Source organism: Prionailurus bengalensis, chromosome E2 (assembly GCF_016509475.1).
Source record: "Prionailurus bengalensis isolate Pbe53 chromosome E2, Fcat_Pben_1.1_paternal_pri, whole genome shotgun sequence".
NCBI classification, from domain to species: Eukaryota; Metazoa; Chordata; class Mammalia; order Carnivora; family Felidae; genus Prionailurus; species Prionailurus bengalensis.
This window is the reverse complement of record NC_057352.1, coordinates 42,684,324-42,698,103: the sequence shown is the minus strand read 5'-3', so window position 1 is coordinate 42,698,103 and position 13,780 is coordinate 42,684,324. Positions and strand designations below refer to the sequence as shown.

Sequence of the window (13,780 nt, the reverse complement as noted above, 5' to 3'; positions counted from 1 at the left end):
TAGAAAGGAGCTCCGAGGAGCTGTACAAAATAAAAAACTTTTATAGGCAAAAGGAAGTGAGAACAAGGAAGTTACACTGGCAAAAAAGCGGGTTGGTTATTGCAAGGTTACTTTGCTGTAGGGGATGGCAGGGGTCTATAGGGCAGATTACATAACTAGTGTTGATCAGGCGATTCCTGATGGACTGGCTTAAGGGTTCATTTTTGGGAGAGCCCAAACTACAATTAAATCTTGGTTTGGTCAGCTAGGGCTTAGCATAAGCAACTCCCATTTTGGACCTGTTTCCTGTTTTTGTTTTGTTTTGTTTTGTTTTGTTTTGTTTTGTTTTTTTAACACTTTTCTTGAGGGATCTAGTACTTTACAGTCTAGACCCTGGACATGTCAAAGTTCAGAGGGAAGAGGCTGTGAAGCAAGATACATGGCTTGAATTCCAGCTTCATCCCTTTAATGAATGCTTCTGATCATTTTAATCAAGTTACCTAAGTTTTGGAGGATCATCGTTGAGAAGAATAAATGATACCCTAAGTATGTGCCAGGTGCCTGGATAGAACACTTGCTCGATTAAGTAATCTCCAATAATTTATTAACCAACCAGTCGTTGGTATTGTTGGCCATCCGTCCCTCAAGTCTTGCCAAGTCAGGGGTCCCGTTGGCGGGAAGATGTCCTGGCTGCAAACGGCTTTGCCCACACCTTGAAGTACTTTCCGGGTGGGAGAGAGGGTGAAATACGACAGGGTCTCTTTAAGAGCCCGGCGCCAGCAGGCGCCCCGGCAGCCGGCGCGGGGATGGAGGCGGCGCGCTGCGCTGGCGCTGAGTGGCGCAGGAAGGAAACGGAGCCGCCGGATCCGCCTGCCGGGCTATGCTGCTGCGGTCGCTGCGGTGCTGGGCCGCCCAGGCGCTGCGGCGCGGGGGACTGGGAGCCCCGCCTCGGGCCCCGGGACGCGGGGGGCGCAGCGGGGGGCGCAGCGCCGGGCCTGGCCTCTGGGTAACGCGTCTGTCGGTTCCATATCTAGCGACCCGCGCCTTGGGTCTCAGCGGCTGCCCGTCTCACTCCCCGCCCTCTGGCCTGAACCCGAAACGACTCCAAGCCTCCGGGATTTCCTGCGGGGGCGTGGAGGGGCGAGGGCAATCGTTGGCAGCTACTCCGGACCCCAGCCGGCCGCCAGTGGGTGGCCGCCAGTGGGTGGGGCCCCGGCCCCTCTCTGTTCGGAGCTGGGGAGCCCTATAGAGAGCAGAAGGATCCGCTACCCCCGCGAGTGCGCGCTGCCCCAGTCCCCGTCCCACTCCTGGTCCTGATTCTTTTGGCCTTGGGGAAGACGGAGGCTGGCAGCTGCAGTTAACAAGTTCCCGGTGGGTGGTGGGTGGTTTAGGCTCTGAGCCTTTCTGCTGCCCCTGGGACTAGGGACTTCCCCTTTCAGAAATGGGAGTCACCATTATAGCCAAATCCTAGTGTCCTTTGGCCTTGGGTTGTTGGGTGGCGCCTGTGTGGTGGTTGGGCCAAGGTGTCAGCCCTGGGCTGAAACCCATGCCTGCTGCCCACTCTTAACCATCGCGTCCCACTGGAGGCTACTCTGTTTTAACTTACTGGACCCATCTGTGAGGACCATAAATATGAAATATATGGAAAATGGAAAGTATGATATACTACGTGAAAAAAGCTGAGCACAGTTGGGGCCCAGAGGTGCCAACAGGATCCAGGCAGCAGCTGCACAGTGTCCATGTAGGTAGACAGCAGTGGTGGGTCTGCCTCCATCCACCCATGGAGGGACTCAGATGTCATCAGAAAACATTTTTAGGCCAGGGAGTAAGTGTAAACATGACTTTTTTGTGGTGGTTTTGAAAACTAGGACAAAGAAGAGTGAATTACTTAAAGCTGACTTTAAAAATTGATTTCCTTTCTTTTATAGATAAAGATAGAGAAAATGAAAAAGAGAAAAAATCAGTGGTAAGTCCCTCTTTTATGTGCACTCCTCAGTGTAGGGTTATATACAGAGAGAGAGCGGAAGGATTGTATATGCACAGGGAGAGAGAGAGGAGAGAGAAGAGGTGAGTGAAGAAATATGTGCACATAGTAAAAAACAAAAATATAAGAGGATCTCCAGGGATGAGGAAGTCTGTCTTCACCCCTGGGCCTCAGACCCCCTTCCCAGAGGCCACCTCTTACGAGGTTCCATATCAAGTGTCTACGCAGGTAGGGGCATACATGTATTCACAGCCTTTAGGTAGATTTGGATTGTCAGCTTGATGAATGATTACAAAGGGATTTGAAAAATGCTCACCTTCTGGCAAAGATTGGTTTCACTTTGGGTTAGTGGTTGGCAGCCTGGCTGTGAGGGAAGATCTGCTGACTGCTGCTCCCTGTCCTCCAGTGCTGAGATGGGTGGGTGGGTGGGGATACCAGAGAGAATCCATGTGGGTCCCCAGACATGGGTTCAGTCAGTGTAGTGACTTTGAGATGCCAGCTCTGGCATGGGACTGGGACTGGCGTGAGGTTGAAGGTCAAAGGAGGGCCAAGCTGGACATGTTCATGGGGATGTTGGAGACTTTAGCTGGCTGGGGTGAGGAAAAATATTTTGGTCACCATCAATCCAGAGGCTCAGTTTCTTGAGGGAGCCAGAAGTCGGTAGCTTCTGTGGCTCAGAAGAAAGTGGCTTGGTGAATGGTGGCAGGAATACCTTGGCTGGTATCTGCAGAGGGCAGAAAAGGTGAGCAAGTGCCCTGGGTATTCGGGATGATGGAGAAGGCTAAGGATGGAATAAAGTCATGTGGAGAGGATTGGTGATTGGGAGCCTTGAGATTTACCAAAGTATGTTGAAATGAGAGGTGGGGTGGATTCTGACACCACAGAAGGAGAAGGAGCTGAATGAGAATTGATACATTATTGTGCTGTTAATTATCGAGCTAGGCACTGATGTGAGCCAGACTTACCGTGGCTGCTTTCTGGGTATGGTTCAACATGCCCTCAGGCACACAGTAGGTCCATTAGAAGTGGTATGGAGCCTGCATTTAGGCCCATGGCTATTGTTTATCGTTCAAATCTTCTCCGTTCCTGTGTGGATCTGGGGACCAAGCAGCCCCTGTCACTAGTGAGTCCCTGGTCTGATGGGAGAGACAGCAGTAAATAGGGCCGTGGTGGATCTGGAACAGCAGTGATTCTGGGGGCTGTGAGTAGAGGGCAGAGCGTCCAGAGGACAGTGACTGAGGGTAGCCTTGGGGAGCCTTGAGGTCTCCTGGGAGATGAAGGAAAGGGGGAGGCTGGAGTGTTGGAGCAGAGGGAGCTGCAAGTGTGAGTCATAGAAGGAAGAGACCCTGTAGGCCCAAAGCTTTGGCCAGTCCCCTGAGAGCTGGCATGGGGGCGTGGAGACAGGTCCCAACACCTGGAGCCACTAAAAGACTTTGCCTCTCAGGAAGAGATGGTGGTGGGCCATGGGTGGAGTTGAGGGTCACTGCCGGGCCAGAGTGGAAGGCAGAGAGGCCAGTGGGGAAGCCACTCCAGCCACATAGGGTAGGGGCCAGGGAGACAGGCCCAGGTTCTGCAGATGAGTAGGAAGCAGAGTCCAGAGGAGTTGCTGAGTTACTGGGTGAGGACAGAAGACACCAGGGTGTTGGGTTGTCTGGGTGGATGGTGCAGCCTTTCCTGAGGACTGGAACAGGAAGAAGAGCCATATGTGGGTATTGGGAGGAGACAAACTGAGGTGCCCAGGGGACAAGCCACCAGACAGGACGCTTCAAGTCCTCATCTTTGCTGACCTGCAACCGTGAAGTTAGTCACCACCACGGAATAGGAACACGCCCTTTTGGAGGAAGGTCTCATCCAAGCAATCTGTTCCTGCAGTGAACAGGAAAGAAACAGTCTGTGCAGAGCAGTGTCTAGGCTGAGCTTGTTCTCATTTTCTGGGAAGAGAATAATTTGTTTCCTTTACAGAACAGCAATAAAACATCACATCCATTAGTTGCCCTGATGGGATATGCCTTTTGTGCACTCGGTTGAGTTCATTTTGCGGTGTTGAGTTCTACGGGAGTGAGCTGGCATCTGTTAGAAGTGTCGTTGTCTAGCCTTCCTCGATACCCATTAGGATCAGGGCAGGAGGAAATAGTCACAGCTGACTGGCAGAATTTATAGTGAGGGAACAAGGTGAGATGGCTCACTGTGACCCCGCATTTTATGTGGGGTGTGACTGAGGCTTCCCTGGAGTCGTGAAAAGGGGTCTGCCAGACCTAGGTGTGATTCCGTCTTTTCCCTCCGCCAGGCCTGGTGCCTTGGGCAAGTCACATACGTGGGCCACGTCTCTCTGGGTGCCTCCGGCCTGAGTTTAAAGGTCACTGTGCCTTCATGGCTGTCTGTGAGCCCTCTCTCCCACTGCAGTTAGTGTCAGCAGAGTGTGGGTTCCAGCTGTCCTTTCTGCTTTATGCCCTTCTACAAACCTCATTTTTCACTTCTGTGAAAGTGTTAGGACCCATTGCTTGGGTTCTGGCAAGGTGAAATGTGGTAACGGTGTATGTTGCCCATCTTTGGGCCTGGCCTACTGCAAGGTGCTCAACCTTCTTTCCAGTCTGAATACTTTCCAGTCCATAGCTGAGTGTGTTCTTCCATGTAAAGCAGTGAGTTAAGTTCTAGATAACAGGGGCGCCTGGGTGGCTCAGTCAGTTGAGCGTCTGACTTCGGCTCAGGTCATGATCTCACAGTTTGTGAGTTCGAGCCCCGCGTCGGGCTCTGTGCTGACAGCTCAGAGCCTGGAGCCTGCTTCAGATTCTGTGTCTCCCTCTCTCTCTGCCCCTTCCCTGCTCATATTCTATCTCTCTCTGTCTCTCAAAAATGAATAAACGTTAAAAAAAAAAGTTTTTTTTAAATTTACAAAAAAAAAGTTCTAGATAACATATACATGCTTCCCAATCTCAAAGCCATTAGGCTCTTGTTAAGGAGGCTGGACCCTTAGGCCTAAAATCTGATGGTCTGAGGGGCTGAGCAAGGGAAGGGCAGAGCTAGGGTGGCCAGTGGCAAGCAATGTATGGCCTAGGAAGTAATGTAAGGGAGGGTCTGTCTTGGAGGGCAGTGGCCCAGTGGCCACCAGCGGCCACCAATCGTGGGCCTGGAGCTGACCACCAGGGGTGGGAATCAGTTTGTTACTACTAATGGTGGGACCTTGGGTATTTCCTGTGGAGGGAATTCTGTGTGCACATTGAACTCTTGGACTGAACCAGTTATGCTGTTGACATGAGCCGTTCCCTAGAAATTCTTCCCTGATGCTCACCTAGATGCTCGACTTTCGGTTCTAATCTGTATTTGTCTTTTGTTAGATCTGTGTTGAGGGCAATATTGCAAGTGGGAAGACGACATGCCTCGAGTTCTTCTCCAAAACAACAGGGATTGAGGTACGGCCTCCGCACCGGCTCTGAAAGAACCTGTAAAAGCTTGATGGAGTGACTTACAGAGGGTGTAGACCAGCCATATCCAATAGAAATATAATGCAGGCCACATATGTAATGTAAAATTCTAATGGTTTTGCTAAAAAAAAAAAAAAAAAGAAACCCGAACAAACCCAAATATTTAATTTTACATAATCTAAATGTTATCATGTCAACATGTAATCAATATAAAAATCATCAGTGAATTATTTCATGTTCTGTTTTTCATGCCAGGTCTTTGGAATATGGAACATATTTTATAGTTACAGTGTATCTCAATTTGGACTAGTCACATTTGAAGTTTGTAATAGCTCTAAGTGGCTCCTGGCCACCGTGTCAGACAGTGCAGGTATAGACTTTCCTGCATTCTGGTTAAGAGGGGTCTGCATGTGGAGAAGGAAGTCAGACTGTTGAGAGTGGGGAGCATATTATGGTGTCACATCTGTGATATCCATGTGCACGCTACAGAGTATTGCCATGGGGAGCCAGTTAACATAATCTCTAGTTCATTTACAGCCAGTCACTCAAAATAACCTCACAGATCTTGAAGAAGTGCCTCTACACTAAGACCCTGACTTTTCTCCCTCATAGATTAAAATCTATCCGGTGTAATTACCTGCAGTGTATTTTCTGTTTATGGCTCTTTTTTGTCACTATAGATCCTACAATTTTCATACCTTTGGAGTCTTTTCTTTCCTTCTTTCCCTTCTTGCTTTTTACTTCTATTAAACATATATATGGTTTGGGAAAAAGAATAAACATTCTGTAGCCCTTGTCTTGCTTGTGCAGGAAAGAGTTCACAGGCCCGAGACTGCTGTCCTCGGAGAGGCTTGTTTGTGAGGTTGGCCCTTGACTGGCGTGTAGGAACTTCGATTTTGGGAGAATTCCACCATTTCCCAACTGATAGAAGTGGCTCTCTGTGCCTAAACTGTCTGTGCAAGCAATATGGTTTAGTCTCGACACCTGCTTTCTTTCTGGGAGTCTGGAATTTTTGGATGTGCCGGCCAGAGACTGCCTACATGCCTGCGCTCTGATCAAAACCCTGAACTCCCAGGCTCGGGCCAGCTTCTCTGGTGGAACACCACCTCACACATCTTGTCACAGGTTGCTACTGGGGGAGTTAAGTGCTTCCTGGGTGACTCCCCTGGAAGAGGCCCTTTGGACACTTGTGCCTGGTTTCCTCGTAGACTTTGTTCACCCTTTTTCTTTGCTGATTTTGTTTAGTACCCTTTCTCTGTAACAAATCTCAGCTGTGATTACCACTATATTCTGTGTCCTGTGAGTCCTCGTAGTGAATCATCAAACCTTGGGAGGCAGGGGTCTTAGGGACTCCTGACACACCTGAGTGGTGTAACTCCACATGGCACTTTAGGAACACTTAACGTTCTTATGTAAGACCTTGGGGCCAATGGACAACAATAATAAAAATAACAACAATGGGAGTTCACATCTAATGAGGATAATACTATATGCCAGGCACTATATGCCTGTGTTGAGGCTTCAATATATTATCTAATTGATTTCATCCTCATAAGAGTAGTCCCAGTGAGGTCAGTGCAATTATCACCTCATTTGCAGAGGAGGAAACCAAGGCTCAGTGAGGCTACATGAATGGCCAGGGTCACACTGCTAGTGTGTGACAGAGAGCCAGGTCCCAGCCCAGGCTGTCTGGCTCCAGGGGCCACACCCTTGTTTGGTTTTTCTGTAGCGTGAAGAAGGGCTTTGGTGGCTTTAGGAAGAACTCAGCCTTCAGATATCAGCTCAGTGCTCTTTGACCTCCCCAGCTAGGTTACCCACCTTGGTGTAGATTTTTCTGGCCCCTCTGTATCTTTGTTTTATACCTCTTCTTGAAGTTTGAAAATATGTGATTTCTGTGATGATCCGATTAAGGTCTGCTTCTCCCAGTAAGTTTCAAGTTCCGTAAAAGCAGAGGCGGAGGTGTTTTTTTTTTCTTGCCTACCATGGCACCTGGCACAGTGAGTCCTCAGTAAGTATTGAATGGCAGTGCCATAGATTGAGCACAGGTCAAGGCTGCCTGTGACCAGCCTCTGGTGGGCCTGAGTGGTGCAGCATATGCTACTCAGGACAGCAATGGAGGGCTGAGGGGCAGGCAGTGACTCACAGAGGAAAGGATATTTGAGCTGGATTTTGAAGGATATATAGGAATTTTCTATGTAATGAAAGTTGATGTGAACTGAGGTGAGATGGGCATATTGGGCAGAAGGAACAGCATGAGCAAAGGCACAGAGGTATAAAGTGTCAGAGGACGTTACTCTTCATGGGTTCCATGCATTGCTTTCCTTTGGTCTTTTGTGACCTATAGAACCTGCTTACATGCACTTTCAGGCCTCCAGATAGATCTGGGTACTCTCAAATTCTTGGCCCTGAGAGTACCATTTAAATCCTTTCCAGCACATACCTGTACCCCTAGAAAGGCTCTGGAACAGCTTAGGGAGTAAACTAATGAAACGTGACTCTTAGCTGTCTTTGGGCCCAATGCAGAGTTCAAAGGAGGAAACGGATGCAGAGCAAATTGCTGAGGTCACACAAGAGCCCCCAAGCTGGCAAGCTGGGCCTTAAACCACAGCCGGAAGTGCCTCAAGTAGCTTCTATCTTGGCTTCTATCCCCTGTCTGCCCAGCCTGGCATGGGGACATTAAGGGCTGGGATGGAACACTTGAAGGAGATATTGAGAGAACCTTTCTTGCCCTCAGCTCCCAGGGCACCCAGAAGGGTGGTATGTGTGTATTCAGGGATGCACAGAGTTCTCAGCTCATTTTTGGAAGTCCTGTGAGAAAGCCATGTCTAGATAGAGTTGTGGCTTCGAAGAGAGGATTGCCCCACTATTTTGGTCTACCCTGGGTGCCCAAATCGTGAGGAACAGTAGACTTCTGATATTTTCTTTCCTTGCAGGTGTTACAGGAGCCAGTGCCCAAGTGGAGAAATGTCCGTGGCCATAATCCTCTGGTGGGTGTGTTGTCTTCTGTGTGAACTGCCAGCTTTGGTTTAAGTGGCTGCGGATGGTGTGCCAGTGTTTGAGTTTGCCCCCTCCCTGCCCAGGCATTTTCCTATCTCTTAGCTGGGGTGGAAGAAAAGAGGGAGGGGCAATTGGAAGATGGCAGCATATTGGTGTTCTGAGGTCAAGGAGCTCTGAGGCCTGGCTGGGCATTTGCAGATCACAGGGACCTTCTGTCAACTATCCTAAACTGTCCCAGGTGGTCAGCCTCAGCTGCCAGGGGTGTCCATTTCCTGTGGCTCATTCTACCCGTATCCTCTTCTAGAAGGAACCCAGTAGAACCTCGGTCTCCCCTAGGACCTGTCTCTAAGTAACAAAGTTGCTCGGTAAACCTCTGATTTGGGTTTGCACTTGGCAATGCCCAGGGGCTGAGTTCGGCTCACCCTGTAGCTACCTCTTGCTTTGCCAAGGGTGGACCTAGCAAGCAGGGGCTACAGTGTGCCTGAGCTCCTTCCTTCCATCCCCATGAGGGAGGCTCTGCTCTGGCTGCTTGGAAGAGATGGGTGGAGTTTGAGTCTGGTAAGAGGGAGCTTAAGAAAGGGATGATGGTTCTGGGCTCCTGCCCCGTGTTGTAGGGATGATTAGTTTCACTTTTCAGGTGAGGAAACTGCAGCTGAAATAAGTTGCCCAAGGTCATATACCTCTGGTAAATGACAGAGCTGGTAGCTCTGACCCGTGGAGCAGGGGGAGCTTGTGCTGGCTTCTCATTTCTGGCAACACAAGTGACATCTCCTTGTGTGGTTCATTAGACTCTGAGTTGCACTAGCAGCAGGGACTATGTCTAATATGGCTGACTGTGTTTGCTACAACATAGCGCTCTGTCAGGCACCTAGTAGGTGCTCATTCATTCGTTCATTCAACCAGTATTTATTGAATGCCTGCCATGTGCCAGGCACTGTTTAGACTCTGGAGCAGTGACATCTCAAAGCTCTTGCTCTCTTGGCCTTAATATTCTGGTGTGGGGAGGCAGAAGACAATTCGGTAGTGATTTGGTAGGTGGTGATGGGAGCTGTGAAGATACCTGAAGCAGGCAAAAGGGTATTAATTAAATAAGGCAGAAGTTCTCAGAGCCTTTGAATAAAGAATCCCAGAGACGTGAAAATAGTTTCACCTCTGTGCATGTGGGAGAAGATAGAATGCCAGTCGCTCTCTTTGGGCATAATAAAGAAGCCTCAGAAACATTCATATTCTTTAGGAACCAGTTAAGATAGTTAGGTCATAGATGTTAGGGCTCAGAGGTGACATTATACAGGACACAGTCCCGGTCTCAAGAGTCTGAGTCTCCTCAGGACAAAGAGCATCTCCAAAGACAGTTTTATAATACAGAATATGATAGAATTAGGTATTTCTAGACACGTTTCTGCTCTGGACAGAAGGGCAAGATTGGTAGTTTTGTGAAGTGTCAATTCATCACTTTATCAGAATTGGCTTTCTGATGCAGGGAGATGTTTGTTCAGCCTTCAGATGGAGAGTGTTTCTCCTAAGCTTTCTGAGATTTTCTTTCATCTGCAGGTAGGAGTTTGCAGTTTTCTATGCGGAGCACTGGAATTTCATTAGTTAGCACCGAGAGAGAGAGAAAAAAAGGAAAAATGTGGAAATGAGCAGAATTTAAGATTATTAGCAAATGAAAAATGGAACATGGACTGTTTTATATATACTGGCAACAAAGAATGATGGGCATGGGGCTGTTCTTTTGGATAAGATAGTTGGGGAAGGCATCTCTGCCAAGGGGACACTTGAGCACAGACTTAAACATAGAGAGTGAGCAGTACAGATTTCTGGAGCAAAAGTGTTCAGTTACAAGTCATAGCAAATGCAAAGGCCCTGAGGTGGGGTCATGCTTGGGTGTTTAGGGGGAACACTCAGGAGGCTTGTGTGGTTGGAAGCACATTGAGTCAGAGGAAGGGTTGTAGGAGACAAGGGAAGATGGAAGTGATTTTCTAGGGCCCTGTGGGCTTTGGTAAGGGGTTTGGTTTTCATTCTGAATTCAGTGGGAAGCCCCTGGAAGGTTCTGAGTGGAGGAACATCAAGAGCTGGGTGAGGTTTAACGGGCTCACTTTGAGTGCTGGATAGAGAACTGACTGCAGGGGACTCAGTAAACACCGAATGACTGTTCCCTCCGACTTTATATAGGCTCCTATACAGCTGTTACTTGGTTGTCCGACTTTATATAGGCTCCTATTACAGCTGTTACTTGGTTGTCCTATAATTGCTCTAGTCTGTCCACACTGTCCTGAGGGGCCTGCAACCATGTTGGCTTCATCCCTGGCCCCATCACAGCCCCATGTGGGTTTCACGAGATGGCCATCAGTGACTGAAGAGACCAGAGTTCTACAGCTTGAGGTTTTTGGGGTAAAGTGCTGCGTTCTCCCTTCTGCAGGGTTTGCTGTACCGCGATGCTTGTCGATGGGGCTTCACGCTGCAGACATATGTGCAGCTCACGATGCTGGACCACCACACTCGTCCCCAGGTACATTCAGATGCTCAGCTTTAGCCTTCTGAAAATGTTCTTGCCGTGGTGGGTATATGATTTCCAGGGAGGGGAACCTTGCAAGGAAGCCTCGCTGGACCTTCAGCACTGCTCAGCCTTCTCTGTCTTTGGGGCCAAGGCTTCCTGTTCCTGACTCTCTGAGTTCCAGCCTCTAGTGCCCTCCCCCACCAGCCTCAGCTAGCCATTAAGTTGGTAGGGATGTCCCTGTGAGCCTGAGTGTTCACAACCTGACTCCTGGGCTCAACATTATTTAACTCAGTTCTTCTCCAAGTGTGCCTAGACCTGGAGCAGCAGGAACATCTGGGAACGTGTTAGAAATTTTCTGGCCCCATCTCAGACCTGCTGAATCAGAAATTCTAGAGATGAGGCCCAGCAATCTGTGTTTTATCAAGCTCTCCAGGTGATTTTAATGCATGCTTTGTTTGTTTGCATGGTTTTTTTTTTTTGGTATGAAATTTATTGTCAAATTGGTTTCCATACAACACTCAGTGCTCATCCCAACAGGTGCCCTCCTCAATGCCCATCATCCACTTTCCCCTCCCCCGCCACCCGCCACCCCCTATCAGCCCTCAGTTTGTTCTCAGTATTTAAGAGTCTCTTATGGTTTGCCTCCTTCCCTCTCTGTAACTTTTCTTTTTTTCCCCCTTCCCCTCCCCCCGGTCTTCTATTGAGTTTCTTAGGATCCAATATGAGTGAAAGCATATGGTATCTGTCTTTCTCTGCCTGACTTATTTCACTTAGCATAACACTCTCCAGTTCCATCCACGTTGCTACAAATGGCCAGATTTCATTCTTTTTCATTATCAAGTAGTGTTCCATTGTATGTATAAACCACATCTTCTTTATCCATTCGTCAGTTGATGGATATTTAGGCTCTTTCCATAATTTGGCTATTGTGGAAAGTGCTGCTATAAACATTGGGGTACAAGTGCCCCTATGCATCAGCACTCCTGTATCCCTTGGGTAAATTCCTAGCAGTGCTATTGCTGGGTCATAGGGTAGATCTATTTTTAATTTTTTGAGGAACTTCCACACTGTTTTCCAGAGTGGCTGCACCAGTTTGCATTCCCACCAACAGTGCAAGATGGTTCCTGTTTCTCTACATCCTCGCCAGCATCTATAGTCTCCTGATTTGTTCATTTTAGCCACTCTTGAGAACCACTGATCTAACCTTCACCTTTGGCTCTTGGTTCAAATTCTTTGGAGAAAGAATTTTATTGGCTCAGCTTGGTCCCTGTGTCTACCTGTGGGCCAATCAGGTGTTGGCACAGATCACAGGGCACAAACATGCCACTTAGACCCCCTCTATTAGCTGGCATGTGAATAGGGACAGAGTCTCAAAAGAGAGCTGACTGAAGAGAGCCTGATCGGCACCTGTGGTTCAAAATTGTAAGCACAACCTGGAAGACCAGCATGGATGCTGTCCATGAAGGAGATGGGAGGTCCCTATAGCCTGTTATGTTGACACAGCCACTCAGCTGAGTGGTTTAATCCAGAGCCGGGCAGTTGTGACTATAGCTATCCTTCCACAAATCTGTATCTTTTAAAGATGGAAAGATATGAGCAGAACTGTATGAGTTTCTGTCTCCCCAAATACCTAAGTGATACAGGTCAGAGCATCTGCGGTTGGCACTTTTCCCCCTTTACTCACCCTATTTTTCCTGAACAGGCACTCAACCGCAAATCTAAATTGTGTCTAATATATCTGACTATAAGGGGACATATGTGGGTTTCTCCGTTTAAGGAAGTCTGCCATGGGAGAAGAAGAAAGACAGACAAGGAAGGAGGAACGGAAGGAGAGTTGGATGAGTGGGGTGCTAGCAACATATGCGTAGCAGAGGGTTGTAAGTGAGGAGAGGATGGAAAAAAATGGAAAGGAAGATGGATGGACATAAACACCCAGGAAATTCCTGGGTTACGGCTTTGAATATGCCTCTGATTTGCTAGTCCAGGTCCCGTGGGTGCTGTGGGCCAGGCTGAGTGAGGCAGTGTTTGCCCACTTGGGCACAGTCCTTCCTGGTTTGCAAAGGTCTGCAGTGATCCCCAGCCAGCCCTGTGCAGAGGCACAAAGGTCTCACATCTTTGTGGGGTTCCGGAAAGCCAGGCCCTCAGTCACTGATGGCAGAGTCCCCAGCATGTCACACATACTCGAGCCCTCTCGGGGCTTTACCTTGGGCATACATTAAGCAAATGCACACTATTTAGTTCCATAATTACCACACTTTCCACTGGACAGCACTCTGCTGGACAGCACTTGGTGGTTTTTCTAGCATTTCCTCAAACTGATAATCCATTTGAGCCTCACCTCTCCTATGAAAGAGGCTGCTGCTGATGAGCCCTCTGTCCCTGCATTGCTGCAGCGGCCACCGAGAGCTTCGGGGCGTGGCGGGGGGGGGTGCGGAGCACAGCTGAGCCCCATGTTAGACCCACATTTCTGCTCTGGTGATTGCCTCACCATCCCATAGCTTTTCTATTCTTGTGTTCAGCACAGACTGTAAGCGGGGGGAGCAACAAGCATCCTTCAAGCCCTCCTGACCTGAGTCAATGAATCACTTTGTTTTCTTTTAGACATCACCGGTACGATTGATGGAGCGGTCGATTCACAGCGCAAGATATGTTTTTGTAGAAAACCTGTATAGAAGGTACTGTAGTTTACACAGTTGATAAATTATTAAACCCTTAATTTTTTAGAAGTGAAATTGGAACTTGTATACTCCCATGACAGATATTGAGTACCTCCTGTACGGTCTCTCGCATGTGCTGCCATAGGCCTGCTGTGTAACAACCAACCACAAAGCCTCAGTGGCAGACAGCTTTCTGCGTGGATTTTGCTCAGTCATCTGGGGTGGCTGGCCAGGTGGTGGCTCT

General features: G+C 48.7%; 1 protein-coding gene across 1 annotated transcript in view; it reads left to right on the top strand.

The window, feature by feature from the left end:
- The first annotated feature begins 844 nt into the window (after nt 1–844).
- The window catches only part of TK2 (thymidine kinase 2), a 32,468-nt gene continuing 19,532 nt past the window's right edge, over nt 845–13,780 (top strand). The window contains 7 exon segments of the mRNA XM_043599402.1: nt 845–911; nt 914–985; nt 1,908–1,945; nt 5,299–5,373; nt 8,319–8,372; nt 10,802–10,891; nt 13,481–13,554. Of these exon segments, the coding sequence (XP_043455337.1) occupies nt 860–911; nt 914–985; nt 1,908–1,945; nt 5,299–5,373; nt 8,319–8,372; nt 10,802–10,891; nt 13,481–13,554 (455 nt within the window). The 5' untranslated portion in view covers nt 845–859.